Consider the following 25,587-nt stretch of genomic DNA (forward strand, 5'->3'; position numbering starts at 1 on the left):
CAGGCACTTTCAAGGAAGGATTGATTACAAATCAGTATCAAGTTATTTTCTTAAGGTATCAATGCAATTGGTGCCTTGTTTCAGTTTGTTAGGATCTTTAAATCTCCCAACATCCTGCTGCAGGATGAGCTGCACAAGGTTTATTGTTGTTTAGCGTCTGTGCATCCCACCTACAAACTCCCTCCCTGACAAGCATTTACATAACTACCTTACTCATTTTATATGTATTCAAGAGCTAAGATGGAAATGCCACAAGTGTTGAATATATTCTTATTTTGTTCTCGTAGTGCTCCATACAAAAAAGAAATCCTTGTGCTCTGACAGACGATCAGTCAAGGACTCAATATACATAGTTGTGTCGCAGTGTGACTCGTGAAGGGCGGTGTTTGATAGGGTTACATCTATCAACCAAGGCTTTAAAACATTTTGCATAGTAGGTTCTCTTCTATTGTGGAGCAAGTTGGCAGACTGTGATTAAGTCACCATGTTCAGGAGCTTTTGACCCCCAGGAAAACAAGTTGTGATATCTACTGCCAAGTGACGAAAGTTGTTTCATCGATCCCCCTTGTGTGCTTCTGTTGATTTTTCCCACACCAAACTAAAGTGTTTTAGTATGCCAGTGGTGCTAGAGGAAACGCAAGGGACTAACAAATCTCATCAAGACTCAACCAAAGGCTCCTATACACTGTGCAATCTTAGCAAGGTTCTCAGTTTATATATTGATAGGCAAAATAAAGTTCATAAACTTAACAGTAACTTTGAATAGAGACCATTAAGCGAGATGACCACGCAGTCATGTATGTATGTTGCTGTTGCCTTCAGAAGTTAGATAATTAAAGCTCAACCAGAATCAAACCGCAGTTCTGGTGGCATTCATTTTTAGGGATAAAGTCTGTAAGTACGGAGAAACATATGTTTGAAAACTGTCATTTGGATGCATCGCCTGAGTCCAACTTATTGAAAGATTTTCTGTTGTTTTCTTCCTGATTGTAAAGTAGACTAAAGTTGGAACTACAGTCAGACTGGATAATCTAGCGAATTTCTGTCAGTGTCAACAACCATCCATGAACTTCTCCCACTGGACGACATAAGACCTCTGTCTTTAAACATTGACCTGATCGTAATTGATGGACATTTACCCTAAACAGAGTAAAGGCAGAGTTTGTATATATAAAAAAAAATATTTTTTTATATAAAAAATAAGAATGATACTATTTATTGATCGATCCTCTGTACCACTTCATCCAACTTGAGATCATGGACTATTGTAGATCCCAGCTAACTATGGGCAAACACGGGGTACATCAGGATTGTGAGAGAAGTGAAGTTTAGTACCAGCCAATAGTTTCAAATACATTATTTTGGACTGTTTGGACTAAATTTGCATACCCAGAGTTAAAAACATGCACAGTCCACACAAAAGGCTAAACCCACATTTGAACCAGGGACTTTGTTTCAATAAACCAAGAGAGCTCACCACGACACCACTTTGTAGTCTCTGAGAACTTTGAAACATGGACCAAGGTACTGACTTTTGGGATAACTCTATTACAGACTTCTTTTTATCCAATACTTGTAGCTGTGGCCTTATTTGCACACCACAGTCAGTGTCCTCCTTGTTATCTGAGGGAGATGAGGGAAGGTACAGGTCGAGCTATCAGAATTCCAAAACTACTCATTAGTTTTCTGTCCTTTCCAATAACTCTGCCAAAGGATTGGAATCTGTGGTGTCTGCACAACTCTAATGGACTTGGTGATAACAAGTACCTTGGAGGCACAGTAGCTGATGCCTTTGTTTGGATGTCTGATAAAGACAGACCTGAGGCTGTTGTGCGTTGTATTTTTTGTGAAGAGATTCTGTACATACATAACTATTAAGAGTATATGGAGTGGTTTTTCAATTTCATATTTGAAGGTATACTGTATTTTTCCTGTATTGTACCTTCAATATAAAGCATGACAGGGAACACACACACACACACACACACACACACACACACACACACACACACACACACACACACACACACACACACACACACACACACACACACTCAATTCTGTTAAGCATACCTCTGATACCACATGGAAATTAGCAAAGTTTTGAAGAGGAATAATGGAGTTGCACTGAACTGTAATTTTGTCCGGTCATTATTTATTTGACCTCCCACAGATAACCGTAAAATGAGGGAGCATCTGATTAATAACTGAGGGACAAAGGGAATGCAAATGACAGATGGAGGATAGCTGAAGTATTTAGCCTCTGCAGGTTCTACTCTGCAGGCAGCCTGACTCGGGTAATCACTACTTCTGTCAGAACAACTCTCCTGGCTTGTGGTCCTCATAGAATTGGTCCTCAGCTCAACTCCAAAACCACTTTGTGGTTGATTAAAGGGAAAAAACAAATTACTCAGATAAAAGTTTGTTCCACACAATGAATCTAGAACATGAAAACCCAGAGGACAAAGAAGCTTTCAGAAACAGTGGATTCATGAAGTGCTGTTCCCTGTCGGCCACACGAACAAGAATGTATTATTTCGAGGGACACGCTGGTTGATATTAATGCATGAGTTCTTTTATTTGGGAATGATACCTGTCCCTTTTCAAATTCAGTCACTTTAGACTGTTCAAATAAAATACCAATACAATAATATTGTATGTTAGTAACAAGGATTATTACCTCTTTTGCCCTGTGGCCCAAATTTTGCAAGTAAAAAAAAGGCATCTTTGATTTTTAAAGAGGTTCAATATGACCTCTAAAGAATTCCACATATACACATTCTACACCCGTTGCATATTAACTACAGTGTTCAAACAATTTTCTCATTTTAATTTTGATAATTACACTATATTTCCTAAGGAATATTAGATGTCATGTTGAGTGAGTGAGTGTCAGTAAAAACATCACAAATGCTTTGGCTTGGACACCCTACCGCAATCAGAGACAAGATTGCTGAGGGGACACTCATCCAGAAGACAGCCATTGACACCATCCACAGAAAGGGTAAACACAGAAGATCATTTGCTGAAAGGGCTGCCGTTCGGAGTGCTGGATCAAAGCACATTTATGCAAAGTTGACTGGAAGGACAAAGTGTGGGAGGAAAAGTTGATTTTCAGTCTTGAGAATATCATCAAGCAAAGTATGTTCAAGAAGCTGAAGAAGTTAAAGAAAGTGGACTGAGGCAGGAGTGACTTAAAGGTCCTTCAAGAGCCGGCACACACATGTCCAGGAAAAGGATGAGGAGCGTTGGACCAGAGGCAATGCAAGGACTAGTCGTGTGGGCTCGGGAGAAGATGCAAACTTCCTGAACTGTTCAACATTCTCCTTACACATAGGTGTTGTATTTTATTTACGAATTAAGGTCCGTGTTTCAGGAAGAATAAAAAGAACGTTCAACTCAACCCCGGCTTTAGATCTGTTGTGAAAAGTTTCTAGTCAGCAACGAACCGGGGGGCCAGGTTATCTGTTGCTCTTGGTATGCAAATATTTTCAATGTTTGTAGTTGTAAAAGGGGCAGTCTCGCTGATCCTAGTTTCATTTTCTGTGGTGTGTTCATTTGCATCATATTTGTGGATTGAATGTGGTAATTTGTTATGTGAAATACAGAAATAAGATGCTGGGGGAAAGTAAAACCATGACAAGCCCTGATAGAGGCTTCATAAAGAGCTCCGAAATGTCACATCTGGTGTCCTGATGAGGTGCTAATATGACAGTGAATTATCATTAATAATCATTAGACGCCAATCCTTTCTCAATTTTAACCTGCACAGATTGAAAATCCTTCAGCTCAGACCTTGGGACTTTTGCTTAATTGTCTCTCAGCAAAGCTGTCACAGTAAAACACAAAAGTAACGCACGAAACAACTCAAAAGATGGTTTGTGATATTTCCAGCACTTAATAACTTGTTGGAGTTTCCAGGTGGCTGGAGGTGCAGTGGTTAAAGCAGCAAGTCCTTCCTGTGAACCAGCTCATTAGCTGGAGCCTGTGTCTCGAGCTTAAAGGCCTTCCCACAGCAAAACCAAGCAAGCAAAAGCTACACCTCACTACAGTCACGATGAAACATGAGCAATGCCAAGCCATAGTTGACTCTGTTAGTATTGCCTGCCTGCTCTTGACTGGTTAGGAGGTATTTGTGGTGAAAAGCGCATTAAACATTATTTCATATGAAATACAATCACATGAAACACAAATTCAGAAGCAAAGTTGCAAGAGACAAAGAACTACAACAGAGTTAAATACAATATGATAGCCAGTAAAAGGCAATGTTTAGTATTTCTTCAGCGGTCTCAAAGCACTTCAGTTAATCACATTCACCCATTCAAGCACATAGTTACACACACCAATGGCTACAGCTGCCGTGCAAGGTGCTTGATATGCTTCAGGAGCAACTGCAGTGTCTGTTCTAAACACAATACGACATACAGAAGAGGCGAGAAGGAGGATAAAGACGCCAACTTTGCAAATGAAAGATGACCAAGCAGATCTCCTGAGCCACAGCAGCCCGATGTTCATAGACTTGTTTCAGTTTTAGCTCTTGTTTTTTGTTAAAAAAAAATCTTGATGTCTGCTGATGTAGGGTAATGATAGCCAAGGATGGGCAGTGACTCTTGATAAGGATGATGGTCCAGATGTTGATGTGTTGAAAAGCTGCTTGCTGCCAATTAAAGAGGACAGTATAACCGTAAGACGTAACAAAAAAAGAAACTGTTGAAACAGCTGCTGCATGCTGTTTTTTTTCTATTGTTTCTTACTTTCTATGATTGCTACTAACGAGATACATTTGCTGTCCAAATCTTAACATGCACATCTCGGTACGAAGGCACTCACCTCAGACTAGAAACAGAAAAAGAAGAGCACTTCAGGAATTGGAGCCTAATCTGAGGGCAGCTCAGTGGAAACCTCCGAGGTGCGTTAGTAATCAGCACTCAAATGAAGTTACGGCAGATGTTGAACCATGAAGGGAAGCATGTCAAGGCTCCCCTCAAATGTGTATGATAGGTATTTCTTTTTTAACCTCCAGAGTGGTAATTCGATTCCCACTTCTTCCGGATGTTATTACCGAGCCACCTAATGTAATTTTCTCATCCTTACCTATACTTTTACACCTGCAGCATCATTCGATTCAATGTGAAGCATCCAATTCAGAGCTGTGTCATTACATTACATCATGGGATGGTGTCATATTCTGTTTTAATTGATTTTCGAATGACAAAACATCAATTTGCATATCATCACAAAGTATCGTAACTGTTGCCGTGGATACACTGCTGAACACAAGCGCCTTTCAGCGTAATGGGCAGGTATACACTCTGCTACACTGTCACAGACAACAATTGTCACTTTATCTCTGTCCTGTCCTGCCTCTGGTCACCTGCATTATCAAAACACCAGGGTCTTTCCTCAGGTTGCTGCCTGTAGATATGGCCATTAGTTCTGCTCCCGTGCTTACGAGGGGAGAAATCCCAGGTCAGCGGAAGGCAGAGAGACAGAGGAGTGAATGACATCCTTTCCAATTACTTGTCACCTCTACAAAGGATAGCGGGGGGACTTGAGAAGACCACATGAGACAAGCAATTACACGGAAAAAGATTCTGATCACTGCAGAGGTGTAGCACACCTCTGACTGCCCCACCAACCCCCCTCTGTAGATTTCATGTCTTAAAGTGATACAGACTTAAGCACTCTGACATTTAGAAGTGTAAACACACTGATTGCACAATATGCCGAGAGGAGTGTTTAGAAAAAAAACACATATGTGCATACATTAAATCTCGTAGAGAAAACAATTACCATTTCTGAAGGCATTCATCAAAATGCTTGGGAATTTAAAGCATTTATTTATATGTATGCTATCTATGAAAAAAAAAAAGTGTTGCAAAGTTTGAAATTGACCAAAATTACACACATTTCACCATTTCTAGGTAAAAAAAAATGTGATGAGTACCTCACTGGAATCTATGCACACATCTGAGTGATAAAATAATGTGTTCATTTCCAACAATAGAACCTACATTTAACGTCCTCCATGCATCTGGTGTGTGTTTGATAGCTGACATATTTCCACTTGCACTAGACAAGAATACATGTATCAGTTTACAAATGTGGTTACTTGCCTCATGAAGGGTTGATCTCGCCGTTCAAACAGGTCAACATTGAATTTTGAATGAAAAGAGATATATGTGCATTTGTCCACGGGTATTATTTTGAGTGAGACACCAAGACAGATCGCAATAACAGTGACCATGAACTTATGGGTGAAAATGTGTGACAGAAAAGGCATTTGATTTGGATTCCATTGGAAAAAAGAGGTGTATTTCTGCTGTGATCTGACACAATATTACACCAAGCACCCTCTGGCAAACTGTTAGCACATTAAAACTTTTTACCATATTTTACTTACCAACAAAACATATTTGATAGTCTGTCAAGAAACGCAACAGGAGCAGTCAGGTGTGTTTTAAAGTTTTTCATTCAATTTTATTCCTAAGCCACTTCCTTGAGCTCTGCCTTGCAGCCTTCGACGTCTCTGCAAATGCCAGACATTTAATTTGAAAGCAAACTTTTTCCATAATCTACAGAAGCTATGTGGAAATATCTGCAGAAATAAAAAACAGTTGTCATCCAGATTCTGAGCAACAGAAAGCCACTCGCTCATGAAATACAGTCGGCAGGTTAGCTGTAATGCAAAGGTACAAAAGCTTTATCATGAGGACTTGGAATCCCGGGAAAATGATGTGTGCAGTTTTTAAATTATTTATCCACCTGCCTTTGCTTGTTTGTTTTCTTGACTTAACAGAAAGGAGCCTGTGTTTTCAGCAGCACCCATTTGAAACTCTGACAGCCCACTGCTGCGGGCAGGTTCGAGTAAAACAAGACAAATGTGACTCGTGCAGTGACCTGGAAAAATGTCTGAGAAAGCAGAGGGGAAAATAAGAAATGTAAACTTGTCCTTTATTCACCTGCTCATGCGCAGCCATATGCATAAATTGATGCTTTGGAACTTCCACTGCGCTCAGGTCTCTGTCTATTGAAATTTAATGTGGGATGTTTTTTTTAATTGAATTGAATTCCAGAAACATATTGTAAATGACATCATCATCCTGTGCCAGTGTTTGGTTTCTCCAGAGAAAACTGTGAAAAAAGACCAGATTAATTAGTATTCATAGAAGGTCAATGGTCTGTTGGGTTAAAGCAAACTTATTGTGTAAATTCTTCATCCTTCTTATTCTAAATCTTATTGAAATTATGTTAAAAATTCATTTTATGTAGTGCTTTATTCTGACAGTAGACTATATTGCCAAAATGAAAACAATATTGAATTGAGGTACAACTACTGTTACAATTATAAAAATATAACTTATTACAAGTAAAAGTACTGCTATTAAAAATACGTTTTAATGTTTTGTTTTTTTTCACTCTTCAACACCATTTGATTACATTGTCAATAGTAAATATTTATGGTGTTTAAGATATTCAAGATTATAGTATGTAAAGAATGTGAAAATTAGACTGAAGAGATAAACTGTTTGGAATATTAGTCAAAATGTCGTGAATTAAACATGCTTACATAATGCAGTAGACTATTTGGCATAAATTGTAATTATGTATTGGTAAAATCGAATGATTGAAAAAATATCTGCCAAAGGTGCAACCTAATTACAGTGATATATTTGACATGTGTTCTATAGCCACGCTATGATCTAAATGTAAAAAAGGGTATCATCTCTGTAAGATACTCCACTCTGCTCTGGGCTGATGTGCCTCTCTAGTGTTCTCTCGCAAAACATTTGGCACTACTACCAGCTCCAAATCTAACTGTTAGTAACTGTGCGTCTATGTTACAATTAAAGTTGGGAAGTAATTTCAATATTTTGCATGTCGTCTATTAAAGGTGGTCATCCTATTTAAATTTAATCAGCCCCACGGCAGAAACCGGACTAATTAACAAAGGCTATAGTGGTTCCTACCCTGTTAAAACAACCCAGGCTATATAGTCTCGTTAACTTGTGTGTTGAGTTCGTCTCACACAAAAACACTTAAATAGACATAAAAGTGAAACATTTAATACTATATAGAGAAACATGGCGTACAATATGTTTAAAATTATTACATTCATGAACACTTGAGAAAAATCGAAAGTCGATGATGTTTAGTGCAAGGTGGTGTCGTGGTCACAGTAGTCGCATCCTTGGTTTGACTTCCTCTGTGGAGTTTGCACGTTCTCTCTGCGCATGAATATTCTCCTCGTGTTGTTTTTCTTCTAACATATCTTCTACAGATATGTTAGAAGACACAATCTATATGCATTGCATTTGTAATATTAAATAAAATAATATTGAGTGCTTCTAACAATTTCATGTATTTTATTAAGGAAATTGGTTCAATCATATTAAGGCTTACAAATCTACATGGTCAGGGCACCTTTTGAGTGAAGCCAGTGCGCATCAGCTGAAAACACATGTTTCAGTTTGTGTGACAGCTGGTCTGAGCGGCAAACATAATGCAATACAATTAAGAAAAACAAAAGTTTTAAATACATGAGCACACATTTTAAAATGTATCAACATAATGACACTATTTACAATGCAACAGATGGACATAGTTGTGTTATCGAGCAAAAAAAAAAAAAAAGATTGAGCAAACAACCAGAAGTCAGATTTTGGCAATGTGGAAATGTATGGTAATTAGCACTATTTGATGTGCCATGCTGCTTCGATGCATATAAAAAAACACACACGCACACAGACACAAAAAAAAACAAAAACCCAAGTGAATCACATTCAAAGTAAAAGTGCATTTTTCAGTGTACACACTGGTCTATAGGTGCTGAAACGGTCCTGGTATCATCAGAAACACATAAACAGATCATTAAAGAATCACGGTCTTGGCCAGCTCCTGATGAAGCCCGGTCTTGTCTTGTGCTCTGCGGCCCCTGATTGTCACAGAAGATTCATCCCTCTGCTCCTGATGTAAACAACTCCAACAGAGGCTGGAAGCATGCACGTCCTGGATGTCTTTCACTCTGATATAGTTGTCAAACTGTAGCTCGCGACATTTTGTGAGATATAGCGTGCCGATGTGCTGCTCCCGGAATCAAGTGAAAACGTTCCGCTGTGGCTGAACAAGTGATTTCTTTTCATGCTATTTTACTCATCGGATACTACAAGTCAAAATTATGTTTTCTATCTTAATTTTTTGGGCCAATAATACAATTTTTTTTTCGTAAACAAAACAAAATGTTATGAGTTCGGTCATTTGTTTAAGGAACACATTGCCACGGTGTGAAGTTGCGATCTCATTAGTATGCATAATCCAAGACATATTGCACAAATCGCACAGCATGACAAATGTGTCATTTTCAAGACAAATTTAGCATCATAGTTGTTGCGGATGTCTCAAACTCATTTGAGTCTTCATGAATAAGGGCGTGTGAGAAACCAACCAGGAGCATGTCAGTCTGATCTTCAACCAGCAGCTCCTGCACTTCCTTCACGAGTTCCATTTTTCCTGATGCCTGATGACAAAATGATTGCTGGCCTGGACGCCGACCTCGTACTTATACGATCAAGAATTCTCAGCTGTCCTGCAAATCTGTCGCGAGACATTAGTGCATCTGATGCGAGAGAGTTTCACCGGCAAAAACTGTTGATTTCTGCTGGTCAGTGTGAAGTTTTGATGCATATTTTCAGACACATTGTACAACATCCCTGCAACATGCACAAAACACTAATTCAGTGCCATTCCAAGTGAAAGCGATCACTGATTTCTCTATTTCCTCCGATGTAGCCATGAATTGTCACAGTTGTGACTCTTTAAATTGTGTATTGTTTATACATGTATTAGGTCTATTGCTTGCAATTTTAAATGCAATTTAATAATAGTTTTGTACCTGTGGACACCGCAAATCCAATTTATATTGAAGGAAGAACCTGTCTCACTGGTTCCCATGTTAAGATGATTCATTCTGGCTGAAGAGAGCCTTGCATTGCAGTGTTTGTTTGAGTAGATACTGATCAGCCCAAATGGGGATTACTCTGTAGGCACAACATGTGTTAGTGTTGTCTGGTTTATACTGCTGGCCATTCAGCCAGTGATTAACCATTCAAGTAGGTCTGGCATTGATGCTCTGGGCCTGAATACTAAATTATCCAAAAGGCCTTTTGGGGCCATGTGCATAGTATTTCAGCCCCAAGGTACGTAATTCATTAGTGTGGCATTATAAAGCTGCATTTGATGCTTCGCCTGAGGATAATACGAGCCACATAAAGCACCCCATTGTCCCTCCAAAACATAAATACACTAATGCATTTGCTTATTGAGCATTTATGGAAATATATGATTTATATTCAAGCAGTTGGGTCAAACTTCTTATAGTCTTTGCTAAATTTTTTTTAAATTATCCTAAGTTCATTTTTTAGCTGTCAGAAATGAGTGTTTCTGTTTCTGAGATTGCCCTTGAGATGTTTTATTGAAAAAAAATTTCTCCACCTGATCCTCTATGCGCACATTTCATACTTTAACGTGTAACCTGCTATGTACACACTCAGAGCAAAGGAGCTGATTCAGACCTTTTTGAGCAGCATCGACTGCCCGATGATAATCTGAGGATGAATTCCTGGATATGCGAGTGTTGTAATTGAGGATGCACCTCGCTGCTCATAAATTACAGCTGATGGAAGCATGGCATGAGGGGACGGCTCTCTGCGTAATTAGGCTCAGTGGCATTGGCATCATTTAATTAAAAAGTGTTGCGACAAAGCATGCATGTAACCAAACAGCTGAGTGAAACTCAGGGGGAGAGGTTGAAAGTCGATGGCGGGTAAACAGGTTAATGAGGAAACGCACACTAAGAGAGAAAGTTTATCGGGGGGGAGAGGGGGCTCACCGCAGTCAGTTACTAACTACATATCATATTCAAGCAAGCAATAGTATTAATATGAAGCTGTTATACAGTATTTCCAGGTTTCAGCTGTTGTTTTGAGTTTTTATATTTGTGAGCATTTTTTTTTACCTTTACTCCCGATACATTTGACCACAAATATCTTGACTTTTTACTTAATTTCACGGATGATGACACCACTACTCCCTTTAGTTTAAATTTTGCCATATGACAAAATATAGTAACAGTCCAATATATGTTTTGTTCTTTATTGAAAAATTACTGGATTTTTAATGCAAAACTATCATACAAGTTCTATTGTGATCCGTGTCAACTATCCACTTTATTTATTTATTTATTTGTTTGTTTATTTATTTATGTATTTATTTATTTATTTATTTATTTATTTATTTATTTCTCCTATGTATTTGTATAGAACTTTCTATCTACACTGGGAAAGGTTTGACATTACCAGCTCCACAAAAGGAGGCATGACGCCAGAAAATATAGAGCATCCAGACAGCCTGGACGTTTTTTACCGACTAGACTCACTGATGCTGTTGCGAAATGTAATTAAAGCGACGAGAGAGGGTAAAGATTTACTAGCAGTGAGCGCAGTGTTGTCCTGATGGAGTGCTGCTCACCGCAGTTTAGAAGACAGTTTACCACCAATTTGTTTGCTTCTCTTCTTTGCTTCCATCTGTCTGCTTTGGGGCTACGGTGGAGATTGCTTTCATTGTGTTGCTTGCTATTTTCTCGCGGTTTTACTATCATTTGTCCAACTTAAGGGTTCAATCCAACACGGCTGAAAAGGAGAATATGTGTTCAGTCACGCTACACTGGTTGAGTTTAATTCCTGTCTCTCGCCACTTTGCGGTGGAGTCCTTTCAACCTCCTGCCCTTTGTTCATCTTAAGTTTTGTGGACGCAAATCGAATAGTAAATATAGGAGGAGCCTCGCGTACGGCGCAGCCCTCGGAGGTGTAAAGCAAGGCGACTAAGTGCGACAGGAATGAAGGAGCTGTGGGCGAGCGGTTTCTCCTGAGGGGCTGACAGATGCTGATGCTGACAGATCGAGAGAATGATTATTCAGAGCTTAGGAGATGAACTAGTGCTTGTGTTAGCGGGCTCCCCTGGCAGCAGAATCACTCCAAATCAGACCTCCATAAATCACGCTCTCATATCCTGGCACAGTTTGAAAACAGCACTGTTGAGCAAAGCTGGTCATGCTGATGAAAGAGTGTTTATCATGAAGGAGGGCCACCAGTGACCACAAGGACTGTGCACTCAGCCGAGGGAACAAGAAGGACATGTGCTGTGTTGACATTGAAGGTCTTTCAACTCAGTTGTAGCTGATTGCTCCTATCATAATTTTGTGCCAGGCTTTTAATGTCTATTTTCAGAGTGCAACCCATTTATAACTTTTTGGAGTTCTCTGAGTTTTCACTCAGCAGAAAAGGTCTCAACAGTAATTTCTGAAGGGCCCGAGCCATGATAGCCACTTCAGATTGGAATTTGACTGACATTCTTGGTCTGATAGCGTTTGGTAATATCACTGGTCCTTAAAAGTCTTTCCTCACAGGTTGATGGTTCATGGTCGAAGTGGTTCAAGTAGCTCCAAGGATGTGAACAAATACTTAGTTGAGGTAATTTAAAACCAGAGTCCCAACATTCGATTAGACCTCAGGCTGAACGCAGCCATTCCGCCATCTTCTCCGCTCGCTTCTTTCAAGTTATGCTGTCAGGGAGCTGGATGTGATCCAACACAAAGACACAAACAATCACACCTGCAGAAAGCAAAAGTGTCTTTGTACTGTGGAAAGGAATTACGCCGCCCATAGTAGTTACACGCACACAGGAGGAGATTATGCAAACTCCACACATAAAACCCCCTTAAAAAAGATAAGAGTAGAGTCAAATCAGGGGTCTTGATGTGATCTGAGAGAAGAGTGCTGACCATTGCAGGACTTGGAAGTCATAACATATATCATGAATGATAATTGTAAATTTGTAGGATACACTTCATCATGAATTTGTGGTCAAAGACTCATTAGTCCATACAACTTATAAAACATGCTCTGTCATCAATATAGCCTTTCATGTCAGAGCAGTGCCGGTGATGTACATGAATTTCTACATCCTCTGTTAAATAATTAAATGATTTTCATCCTTCATTTACAAGCAATTGTTTAGGAGAACTGATGTCACGCTTCATTATATTTGTAAGCATCGTTTTTGCCTTTCAAATCATACAATGTGACCTCATAAAACATAACGAATAAAAAAAAAAATCTTATACAGAAGCAATGTTGGTTTTGCTTGTTAGTTGATGCTTTGCAGTGGTCATTACCGCGGTGCTGTGTAATACACTGCACTGTGTGAGTCCGCCATGGAATCTCCCCAAGAAAACCCTCCAACCCTGCAACTATATTCAGCTCTCTCCAGTCAAATTGAAGGTTGCTTTACTACACTCAATAGAATGTGACTTAGAACGGCTATAGCTCCAGCTGTATGTGTAAACAAAGACAAAACGATGGTAAAACCAGACTTACTTTGTCACGGTGTTGATTTTGTTATTCCACATGAAAATTGCTGATATTTAAATGCAAATACATTTGGAGCGCTCTGTTTATTTACATGCTAAGAACTGCAATTTGTTACATGTACCGTGTCGTTCCAGCCGAATAAATAAATCAGTTAATCTTATTTGCGGAAAAAACATTTAATCCTAAATTAAAACAATAAAATATGGTGATTGAGAATCTCCAGCAGTTCAGTTTTGCCATTTACATTTCAAGACACATAGGACTATCACAATCATGTAATTATATTGATTACACTGCAGGTGCTATTAACACTGCAAAACCAAGCAGGACAAAGAAATGCAATGATGTGCTTCATTGAACAGTGGAAAAATTCAGTAATTTAAGATACTCCCATGACCACCACTCCCCCCTCCTGTAGCGAAGGGGGAAATCATCAGATTCTCTGCAGCCCCGTCAAGTCGCTCACTGGCCAAGGAACAATAGTGTCACAAAACGGCTTGAAACTGTCATCATTCGAAAGCAATTTGGGGAGCAGTGGATTCTCATCATTACATCAATTTAATTCCAATTAGTAGAAATGAATCAAATTATCTTCTTCATAGCATGTGGAAAAATAAGTGGATGAGAACTGAATGTGACTGACGTAGATAACTGCTTATTATCAGACAACCGATCTCATTTTGACTTATCTGTGCTCCTTTTTATGATGAGCACAAAAGGTCAGAAAAACTAAATTAAGGGAGTTTTAGGAAGTCTTCAGCAGTAAATTTAACATTTTAAAAAATGGAAATGTAATGACTTTTCTAGTTGCGCTGATTTACCCATTCTGCATGTTTCCGAATAACAGCGAAAGGCCATCGTAATCAAGAAACCACATGCTGAGTCTGATGATTGCTCATGAGCAAACTATGTTATTCAAGATATGCTTCAAGCATGATCAAGAAGAGAAAAGAATCTCCTCAAAAAAGTAAAGTCAAGACTTTTATTCATCACAAATATACACAGTATCATATGCTGTGGAATTGGTTGAGTACCTGTTCCAGAGCTAAGCAACTATTATAGTATTAAGGATGAAGATAAGAAAAAAACACAATAACATTTTTTTCCAACAAATCCTAACCAATATTGAATTTATACAGTTTTCTTTTTCAATAGCAAACATGAATGTTGTTGGAATGTGTTAACGCAAACTATTCTACTTGTTGGCATCTATAGTTAGAAGTGGATTAAGCTGATTTTTCCCCTCAAAAAGTAACAATTTATTAAACTGAGCATTTTTACATGAATTTTTCATTTGAGATTTTTAAAAGAAGCAATGGGCTCCACGCGTTTTTACTTTCTTTTTTTCTTTTTTACAACTACTGACTGTAAAAAAAAAAAGGTAAAATATTCTATTTATAGATCCATACATACTAGTTTAGTCTCAAATGCATGTTTCCGGACTGTGGGAGCGAAGTACATCTACAGAGGAAGAACATGCAAACTCCCCACGGAGAGCCTCCGATAATGTGCACATTGCTGCATTACGGTAGTTTTGCCTCTCCAGACATATTAGCCGAGCTGTGTGGGTCAGGATGAGACGACTGATTCATCAGCTGAAGGTGAAAGACTCAGCTGGAGAGCAAATCAAAAAGGCTACAATAGTTGTACGTGCTTTATTAGTTTGTATCCCATTACATAGTCATTTAAAATGCATTGTTCCCAATACTGCTTTTCACTCCACATATAGATGTTTTTTCATCTTTAATGTACAATGTAAATGGATCATAATCAGTATCATCTGTGAAAATGTAGAACAAGTAGTGAAGAGAATGTGGGCTTTGACAAGGATTATCACTTCAACCCGACTGTCATTGTTCACCTCTGTCACTCGCCTCTGTTTCTGAACGTCTCTCTCTGCTCCCAGTCCTCTGAGGTGTCGACAGAATCAACTGCCACAACTTGTGAGATATGAAATTTAATTAAGCGCCCGCCTGTCAGTTGATCTTTTTTGAACTGAGATGTTGTTGAGCGTGTTTTTAGATGTTTCTCCTTGAGCTTTTGCCTTTCACATTGATAAAGAGCAACCTTACCTCATCTTCAGTTTATTCTCCCCTGCTCTTGAGTGTCCCTTCACTGCTGAGCTTTCCTTGAAGATTGTTTATGGTTGTTCGACACGCACATTAAAATTACTAAAATCTACAATGTGATGCAAGTTAGAGTTAGACCACAGAAAGCTGTTATTGATGTGTTTGGTTACTTTACCTTATGTTTAATGGCAATCAATGCTCTTAAATCAATAGCCTTTGAAAGCTCTTTAAAACCTCTTGTTTATGGTGTTTCATTCTGGGCATTTCACACTGTAATTGTGTTGGTTTTGTTCTTGTGTTTTTTTTTGTGATAGAATGAAAAAAATGATGCTTCAAGATCTCATAACATTTGAAGATTTTTTGGAATGCCTAGTTTGAAGTTATGAACCTAAATGACTCTCTTGCTGTGACCGAGAAACTCACCTTGTATTTTTTCATATTGATGTCTGCCAGCGGTTTGATTACTCTGTGTTCCTTTGTTCCTTTCCTTCTCAGTTCATGAATAAAGCAATCATGGAGGTTAAGTGAATGGCCTTGAATTGTGGTTGATTGCATGCTACCAGATAGCTACAATTTAAATTGTCATTTTTTTTTTTCAGCAGCTTCACGTTTTAATGGGAATGCCCTCCCTGTGTGTCTTCTCTTTGTTTCAGGCCAGTGGGGTCAGTGTGTTGGGGAAGACTGTGGCTCTGGTGGGGTTCAGACAAGGACAATATGGTGCATGCACACGGAGGGCTGGACTACCCATCACTCCCACTGCCAGCACATGGACAAGCCAGAAAGCCAGAGGCAGTGCTTTAAGGTCTGCGGCTGGCATCAGGACCTCTTTGAGTGGGAGGTGTCTGACTGGGGGGGCTGCGTGCTTGTCCCTTTCTTTTCCAATGAGCTCAAGCTGAGGATGACAGACTGCATCACAGCACAGCATGGCATCCAGAGGCGCAAAGTCCACTGTGTGCGCACTTCAAATCGAACTTCAGTCACCTCGAGGATATGCGAGTTCTTTTCCCAGAGACCGCCTGTGGAGCAGGCTTGCCTCATCCCCTGCCCTCAGGACTGTGTGGTTTCAGACTTCACCTCTTGGTCAAGCTGCAGCAAAACCTGCGGCTCTGGCCTGCAACATCGGACTCGACATGTTCTGTCAACACCGATGTACGGAGGAGCGCACTGTCCCAACCTGACAGAAATCAGGACTTGTTTGAGCAATGTCAGATGCTCTGCTGAGGAGGACGAGTACCAGTACAACCTTAAAGTAGGCGCCTGGAGTGAGTGCCGACTGCCCCACCACAAGGATGCCCTGTTAAGTGGAAGGACCACGGTGGACTTCGGCACAAGTTCCAATGAGAACAACACCGTCACGCTGCACACATTGGCTTCTCATCACCAGACCCATCACACCCACCACAAGCACCACCATGCTCATACCCACAAGTACCCAATGTCATGGGAACTGGAGGTGGGATACCAGACAAGACACGTTCGCTGCACACGAAGTGATGGCAAGAACGCAATGCTGAGGTGAGATACTCACAAATGACACGACACGCTGCATATTTTTAAACATACATTCTGCTCACAGTCGTATCAAACACCTTCTGAAATGGCACATACAGATAAATTATATACTTATATTATATACATGCTTCATATTAGTTAGTCTCACCTGTGCTCACCCTGTTCACAATGCTCCAAAACCTTAGCAAAAATTAAGAAATGATTGCTGACAGAATTAATAGTAAAATTTGAGTAATTGTTTAACTACATTTGAATCAGTTATTAATTGAAATAAATCCAAATGAATGTATTACCCAATTAATCACAAGGTAGGATATACGAGTTGCATGCATGTTGTTGGAAATTAAAGAAAAAAATTGTCATTTTAATTGAATTACCACAATTCGCATAAGTGAACATTTTCACACCCTTCATGTAAGCAGATGGTCTCTTTCAATGAGAAACGTAAAAATATGGAAAACTTGTTAAACTTCTTGGCCTCGGCTAATATTCCCCCGTTCCCTTCTAATCACTTCTTCCAGATAATTTGCATTAATTTCCACTAGTTTCTAACACCAGTACATTTTTGCTACTTTTGCCACAAGTTGTTTGAGAGTTCTCTCTCGTTTTGCTCATATGTTCATTTTCCAGCTCTGCTTTTGCCCTGTTGTGTTCTCTTTGGATGACTTTCTTTTTTTGGCACGCCTCCCAAAGAGGTCAAATCTTTGCAACCTCCCTTTGCAGATAACTCTTGTTCTGCAATGAATTTTTTGGGGGAGTTCTTGGAAATATTTTCATTTTTTTTATTTTTTGCAATACATTTTCTGCTGTTGAGTTGCTGGAGCAGGCAGGCAGGCCTGGACAAATTGCCCGTGGTTTGAAATCCTCCATTGATGTCACAGACTTTCCTTAAGGTGGAATGATTGGTTTCAGATTGCATGGAGATGTTTTTAAATTCTTTGCAGACTCACACTCATAAACAAGCCCCTTCTCCTGCACAACTTAGAAAGCATGAGCCTTGTGTTCCCATATTGACACCACATACTTTTGCAGCAAAGATGCTAGAGTCTAGATGTCAGAGGTAAAAATAAAGCAATACGCACCTGTCAGGATTTCATCAGAGGCATCTAATCTGAATCCTATGAGTCTAATTTCATGTCTTTCATGTCACAGAGTTGTCCTCCCCTTTTCACTTAATGGATATTACTTTCCGTTGTCACCTGTTTGAGTAATATCACCTTCCAATGGGCACGGTTAGAAAAGGGGGATATATGTTTGAAAAAATCAGCAGCATGTGGACGTGCTGGTTTTTCATATGACTGTGTCTCGGAAGCAGAAGTCCAGGGGAAAATGGGACAATTTCTGAGGTCTGGGACAAGTCTGAGATCATAAGGAAGTCCAAGTAGAAATGAGCATAGAGCTGGTTTGTTGCCTGGCGAAAAGATCCAGACAGATAACTGGATTTGGAAAACGTTAATTACACCCTGATGGACATTTATGAAAATGGTTGCAGCTCAGTAAGTGTGTGAAATGCTTCTGATGGAGTATATTAACCATCTAAGCTTATATTTTTCTCAAACATGAGAAGGATCAATCGTGATTCTTGCCACATGATGCATGCCGGGGAACTTTCCGGTCAGGGAGGTGTGTTCAGGGGGATAAAATGCCTTTTGCAGATGGGGGTTGTTCATTCAATTATAACTAGATTATGTGGAAGCTGCTGTTTCGCCGGCATATGGGCGAGGAGGTGAGGCATTATTGTGTTAAATGTCAAGTGCTGCACCCCTCTGGTTCCTGCTGTTTGAGCTAACCCTGGTATTTGGATTTAATAACAATGGATTTTCCAACACATGCTTATGTGCATACACATGGACAAACACACAAATACCAACATTAACGGCACAAAACCAAAATCCTTCTCTTGCTTTCTCTTCAAGGAGAGGGGAAAAAAATCATTGGATGTATATTATATCGACGAAATGCCCCTTTCCCATCTTCATGGTGTAAACTAACACTATTAATCTGCTGTTGAAATTAATTTTTCACCACCATTCATGGAAGCTGTGGTACCTGTCATTGATATCCTTGTTAAATTAAACCTTTTCATTGTTTCGTATTTCCTGTACATTAATAGTTCTCGATCAGAACAATGAGTCAGTGATCAAACCAGCTTTCACATGATGAGATTGTTCATCCAGTGTCATTTTAGACAAAGGGGGGTGAAATTAGGTGTCTTGTTATGCATGTGATACTTGCAAGTGATCATCCTTGACGGTTCACTGACTTTATGGCTCGAGTGTGAAGGGACCGTTTACTGTATTCAGCCTGATTAGCATAGTTTTTTAAGGGGGATTGGAGCTTGTGAATATGGGTTTCCCACGTGAATTGTGCCTCATTCTGCTTTTCTTACAGCCTAATTACAAAGTAAAATCTGAAAATGAGCATTGTGCTCAGATCTTAATAACCTAACTGATTACGTTCTCCGAATTAAACAATGGGAGCTGTAATTATATGACTAATGCACTTGTTTTGTATTTTAAAGTGAACATTTCAGCTTCTATGTGAAAGGTTGACTTCATGTCCCGACAATGTTATTATCTGAGTGTACAGCAGCCTCCATTGTTGTCAGGCAGGAGGAGAAGAGATGAAAAGAAGTCAAAGCAGAAAATTCATTAGCAGGAAATGTCGGACTAAACTTATGTCTTTGATTTTACTTTGGGAACATGTCTGTCTTTAACTGTTAAATTAAACTATGTTTAACCTGACATGATACATGTCATGATACATGATAATTGCATAATGATAAACATGCCAATTGCTACGATCAAGATTTCTGCTCAGTAATATTCTAAAATTTGTGATTTGTCATATCACTAATTTATTCTTCTCAATCTGCAGTCTCTGTACCAAGGACAGCCCTCCCCTGACTTTCCAGGCGTGCGCGATGCCCAAAGACTGCCAGACATCTGACTGGTCATCCTGGAGTCCCTGCTCCAAGACCTGCCAGTCCACTGACCTGTCTCCAGGCTACCGCCTCCGGTCCAGAGTCATGACGCAGATCCCGATGAGCGGGGGCAAACGATGTCCTGGCCTTGAAGAAAAGGAAGCTTGCAACATCATTGGAGATTTACTTCCAAGCTGCCCCAGGTACACCCAAACAGTCCCAACTGAGTGTATTAGCAGGTCTTTTCACCGTCACTATACACAAACACAAAGCCTCTATTGAAGTGGAGTGTCCTGATGCAAATGTTTAAACAATAAATGTCAAGTACATTATAAACGCTTTTTTAATGACCGATAGATGCAGGAAAGATTTTACCCTGCTGCTGACATGTTTCTGAAGTAGAACCAGCATTATTCATTTATTCATCTGTGCTCATTATACGCGTCTGCTGTAATAGCAGTGTGACGCTCTGAGGAAGGCTGCAGATTCAACCGAAACATGTCAGCAGCAAGGTAGAGTCTTTCCTGCATCTGCCGGTTATTAAAAAAGAGTTTATAATATACGTGTTTAGAACTACACAATGAACACAATTCAACTAAATAAATGTCAAGCTCTAAAACCAAATAATGATTTTTAATTTTGCTTCTCTGAGTCTTTTCACCTGAATAATTAGAGAGAGCGCCTTGAGGCAGCACATTTCACCACTGAATTACTTTGTGCATATTTTTGGCATCGCTTCAATTATCTTGTGACAGCTACAATAACCTCATGTACTGTTGGGATTTCTAGGCCCAGTAGACACGACATGGATAGGCATGATTGTTTGACAATATCTCATTGTTTTAGAGGAGTTTGAGTTCAGATAGGCTTTAACTAATACAACATGCACCAAACAAAGTAGTCAGTAGAGAATTATTTTCCCTGCTGGTAGATTGTATTTTATTTGCTGAATCTACACGCAGTGCCTGAGAGCAGAGGATTTACATGATTAGGGAAAAGTCATTACTGAAATTAAGCATTTGATAGATTACTACAGGCTGTTGTTCTGGTAAAACTCCTCAAATATTATTGCTTTGTGCATCATTGCATGTTTCACAGTTGAAACCAAACATTTGCTTGGAAGTTTTGAAATGAAAGTACTCATGCCTTCCTCCTTCTGACATACTGCGGTAGAGGCGCCTGCCAGAAATGCTCCGGATAATTTGTCTTTTGCCCGTTGTGATTTTTCTTGAAAACAGCTGGCCTTGCTGTATGGAAGCCGATACTAAATCCTTCTTTTAAGTGCATTCATTTATCAATTTGTTGCTGAAGGGATTGCAGATTTAAACATATTTCTTTCAACATAGATAATTATGTATAAGTTACCAAACATCATTGTTTGACTGATTAACATTTCAGGTATAGACACACAAATAGAGAAATATATTATTATAACTTTAATCATGAAATCGTCTCAGTAAGAGAATATAACCATGTATTCTGTACTTGATTTTTCATTTCATTTCTTTTTATAAATGAAATTGATGTATTTCCCTTCTTTTGTTTTTGTTAATAGGTAAATAATTAACTTACATTTGACTTCATATTTCTCACAATTCCATCATAATATGTGGTGCTTGGATCCATTTTGAACATAAATCAATAAACAAATGATTACAGAACAATGATTTCCATCCCATGTCAGGTTTGTGTGGCGGTCCACTCACTGGGGTGAATGTCGCATCCTCCCCTTACTGAGCCAGCAGGACCGACGGCAGGCTAACATCAGTATTCTGTGTGGACGGGGAATCCAGACCAGAAAGACCTACTGTGTTCAAGTCCCTGATGATTCAGCACCACATCACAGGAAGGAGGGTAAGAAAAAACAAACAAAAAAAAAACAACCTTAGAGTTTGCCGGAAGCACGCGCTGACTCCAGAGATGCACCATGAATACATTTCCAGTCGTCTCAGTCATAAATTATGACGCTACATTCATGCAGCAGGACATTATATTGCCGAAGATAATGAAAGGGAATCATCAGCATGTAGAGTTGGTGGTTGCTTTTTGGAATGGCATCTGTATTTAAACAACGGTGATGTGTTAGCTGGTTGGTTGCAAGGTGCTTCATTCAGTTACAGTGTGTTGCAGGGAAGACTTTCAATATCCTATTTGCATCATTTTGCATGTGAAATACTTTGTTTCTTTCAGAAAGTAGCAATAAAAATAAGTCATTACTCATCCACGAAAGAGCCAATGAGTATGAAGATGTCTTATCATGATTAAAGTTATGGTCTAGTTAGTTCAATACTCTGAAATCACTTCACCATTGAAAACAGTGCAGTTAGTAGTGTCTGAATTGCTCAGTGTCAGGGTTTATTCATTCTGCATGATTTATTGATTGCTATAATTTCATTATTGCTTTAATTGTTGTATTAGTGTGTTCACAATGGAATTTAATGCTTACATTTTTTAATTTACATGAACTTATACATTGTTTGGCCAATATTGTAAACATTGTAGAATAGTGTTTACAATGTTGTCTACTACCTTGATTCATGTTTCTCACAGCAATGTTGTCAAAAAAAAAAGAAAATAAATAAATACTTCAATTTGAAATCTCATGGAAAATTGAAAAATCTGCTTTCTGCCATGTTTTCGCTCATGTTGCATTCTGCACCTGTGGAATGCATGAGGTCTGCAAACCTAGAAGCTTTAAACGTGTATGATTTTTTTTTATTCTAAAGTGCAGTAATTTCATGTGATTTTATTCATTCATACATCCCCTCCCCCCAAAAAACTAAACATTTATCTTCTGTACCACCTTTACCAACAGTTCATCACAGAGAAAACACAAAGAGACAGTCACACAGTCATTCCTACGAGCAATTCGAAGACATCTTTAAATCGTGGTTACAATTTGAAACTAAATAAAAAAAAAAAAAAACATTTTGTTCTTTCTCTGCTGCTATCAAATTGAAAATAATCTTCATTTGTTCAAATCAAACATAAAACCGACATTCCCGTCCCACAAGGATTCATAGAGCACGAATGTGTTTTTCATGATACACCGCAGTTCAACAGAAATGAACCTGACAAAAAAATCTTTAGACACGCTATTAGCCCGGGAGGGAAAAAAGGTTCACACTTAAAAAATAATCAAGCAAGACACTGAAGCCCAATCAACACAGCTTCTTCACCCCCATCAGTGCCTGGGAGCCGGTGAGTGAAAAGGAGGGAGCGAGTGGCTGAAAAGTACCATTATACATGAAGAATGGACAGCCACTTTGACTGTACTCAGATAATTACTTCTAGAGTCAAAATCAAACTGAAAAAGCTGCTTGATAGGGGATGATTATACTGTACATTACAGGGAAGTCTAATTGGTCGAGACTGTGCACTTTAAATTGCTCTCACTGGTCATGCCAGTGCCTTGCTGACTGCCATCAATGAGCACAAAAGAGTAAATGAGAGGCATTTGAAAAACACAATACTCAGTTCTGTTATTTATTTCTTGAAAGTCACAAAAATCTCTATTCACTCCATTTATCCTCTGTACTTCACTACTTTTGAAGAGAAATGATAGCCATAGGAAAAAGTATTTACTCAAAAAAGTGGTTATTCTTAATCCACTTCTGGCTCTGTTTGGGTTTGTCATTAACAGCTTGTCAGTTTCAAAAATTCTACCCCAAAAAATCGCAGTGAAAATTCCTCTCAAAACTCTACCAGAAAGATTCACTTATAATTCCTAAACTAACTTTTCACTGTGTAACTGGATCAGAAGCATTTGCAGGAAATTCTTAAACGTATCAATTAACACTCCCACAAACATTGATGCTCAAATATTTAAATACAGTAGTAAGTAGATCACGTTCAGTAAAACTTTCTTTTTGCTATTTATTCAGCACTAGTTATTTTCATTGCAGTTATTTGATATCCATAGTTTAAATTCTTACATTACAGTAAGAGACAACACAATTTGTGATGCAAGTTGAACTTATTTATTTGTTTGTTTGTTTGTTTGTTTGTTTCCAAACGTGTACAAAAGACACTCATCCAAACAATAATCCAGAGGCCTTTTTTTAATCCCACCCCTTTACAGCTTTATCATTGCAAATCACACAAAAGATGATGGAATTTGATGTGATGTAGTGAATTATCTCTAATGTGGGAGTCAACACAGTAAAGTAAGCTACAATACCAGGAATACTTCTTTTTGTGTGCCTCTATGTAATTTAAACTGAATCACAAAACAAACAAAATAGTTTTAGTGACATTCAAAAAGAGAACTGACATAGATGTGCAGGGCTGTGTTTTTAATATTAAACCCTTTCAGCAATAATGAAAGGGGATATTTTTAGTTTTTTTTGGAGCACTGGGTAATACTCAACTATTCCTCAAACTGTGAATTACGACTGTGTTGTTCTTCAATATGCAGACAAACAAGCGGTAATGAAAATGTTAGACAGGTGGCAAATGTTCAGAAAGTAATTTAAAAAGGAAGAATAAAATCAGAGAATAAGAAAGGTAATACACTCGTTCAAAAACAAGAAAGGTGCCCATTGTGTGATTGTGGTGAAAAGATTGTGATAATAAATAGCCTTGGTAAGGAGCTCATATTACTCCAGCGTGACTGTTGAATTTTTCGTCTTTTTCAAAGAGCTATATTGAAATGACATGTGTTGAGAAAAATATAGGATGAGGCAACTGTTAAAGGTTGGTTAGCTATGATCTGAAAGAGCGAAATTTACAGCGTGGTTAGTTGAACTGTATAAAAGGTACATTACCAGTCCTCCATTATAACAAAATCAGTCTCAGTTAAAGTGAATAACATGGATGTTCTCGCTTCAGTGGCACCTGTCAAGAAGAGGTTGTATTATGCAGTGAATGAGCACTTCGGTCTTGAAGATCATGTCTTGGAGTCAGGAGAAGTGGAAAAAAATCTGAGCGAGTTTGACAAGGATTCGTTTGCAATGACTGGAGGACATGTAACTCACAAAACAACACGTTTTCTTATGTATTTGTAGTTATCAGTGACAACCAAAAGCGGTCCGAATAAGTGAAAGGGAAAAAAAAAAAAAACATCAGGTGAAAAGAAAGAGGGTGGGTGTCCAAATGCAACTGCATGAAGAGTGAAGACTGGGTTTTCTAATCCAGTTGCCTAAAGGAGCCACTGCAACTGCTGAAAACCTTTGTAGTGACTTTGATAGAAAGGCCAGTCTTAGAAAGTCAAAGAAAGTCTTAACACACAATCTCACACAATACAAGAGGGAGTCAGTCCAGTATCAAAAACTCCTACAATGGAAATGTGAATATCTCAACTGAGCTATGGAGCAATGGAAGTGTGTGCAGCCATTCTGCGGCATCAGGATCCACTAAACTGGAAAACAGAGTCAAGTTGAAGCAGTGAGACAATGACGATGTTGCTCTGTCGGGAAACCTTGCATCCTCACATTTATATTCAGGACAATCCCACTTCAACGTTGTTTGCAGACCACATGCGCCTGAATAGCGTGAATGAAAACCTGTTGTTTTCTCACTACCATTCGATTGCTGCGTCAAATGTGCAAGTGATGAAATTGATGAGTATAAAAGTGATTGATGTTTCCTATCTTTGCATGTTCAAAGGATCTTTCCCTGCTCCTCACCATAACATGTATACAACAGCAATAATGCT

At 38.9% G+C, this 25,587-nt stretch overlaps 1 protein-coding gene across 1 annotated transcript in view; it reads left to right on the forward strand.

Annotated features, from left to right (window-relative positions):
- Positions 1-25,587, forward strand: part of thsd7ba (thrombospondin, type I, domain containing 7Ba) — a gene marked incomplete at both ends in the record, with an annotated part of 150,573 nt that overhangs the window by 22,903 nt on the left and 102,083 nt on the right. The window contains 3 exons of the mRNA XM_080478203.1: positions 16,150-17,011; positions 19,886-20,134; positions 21,616-21,785. Of these exons, the coding sequence (XP_080334329.1) occupies positions 16,150-17,011; positions 19,886-20,134; positions 21,616-21,785 (1,281 nt within the window). The remainder of the gene's footprint in view (positions 1-16,149; positions 17,012-19,885; positions 20,135-21,615; positions 21,786-25,587) is intronic.

This window comes from Lipophrys pholis (assembly GCF_963383615.2).
Source record: "Lipophrys pholis genome assembly, chromosome: 13".
NCBI classification, from domain to species: domain Eukaryota; kingdom Metazoa; phylum Chordata; class Actinopteri; order Blenniiformes; family Blenniidae; genus Lipophrys; species Lipophrys pholis.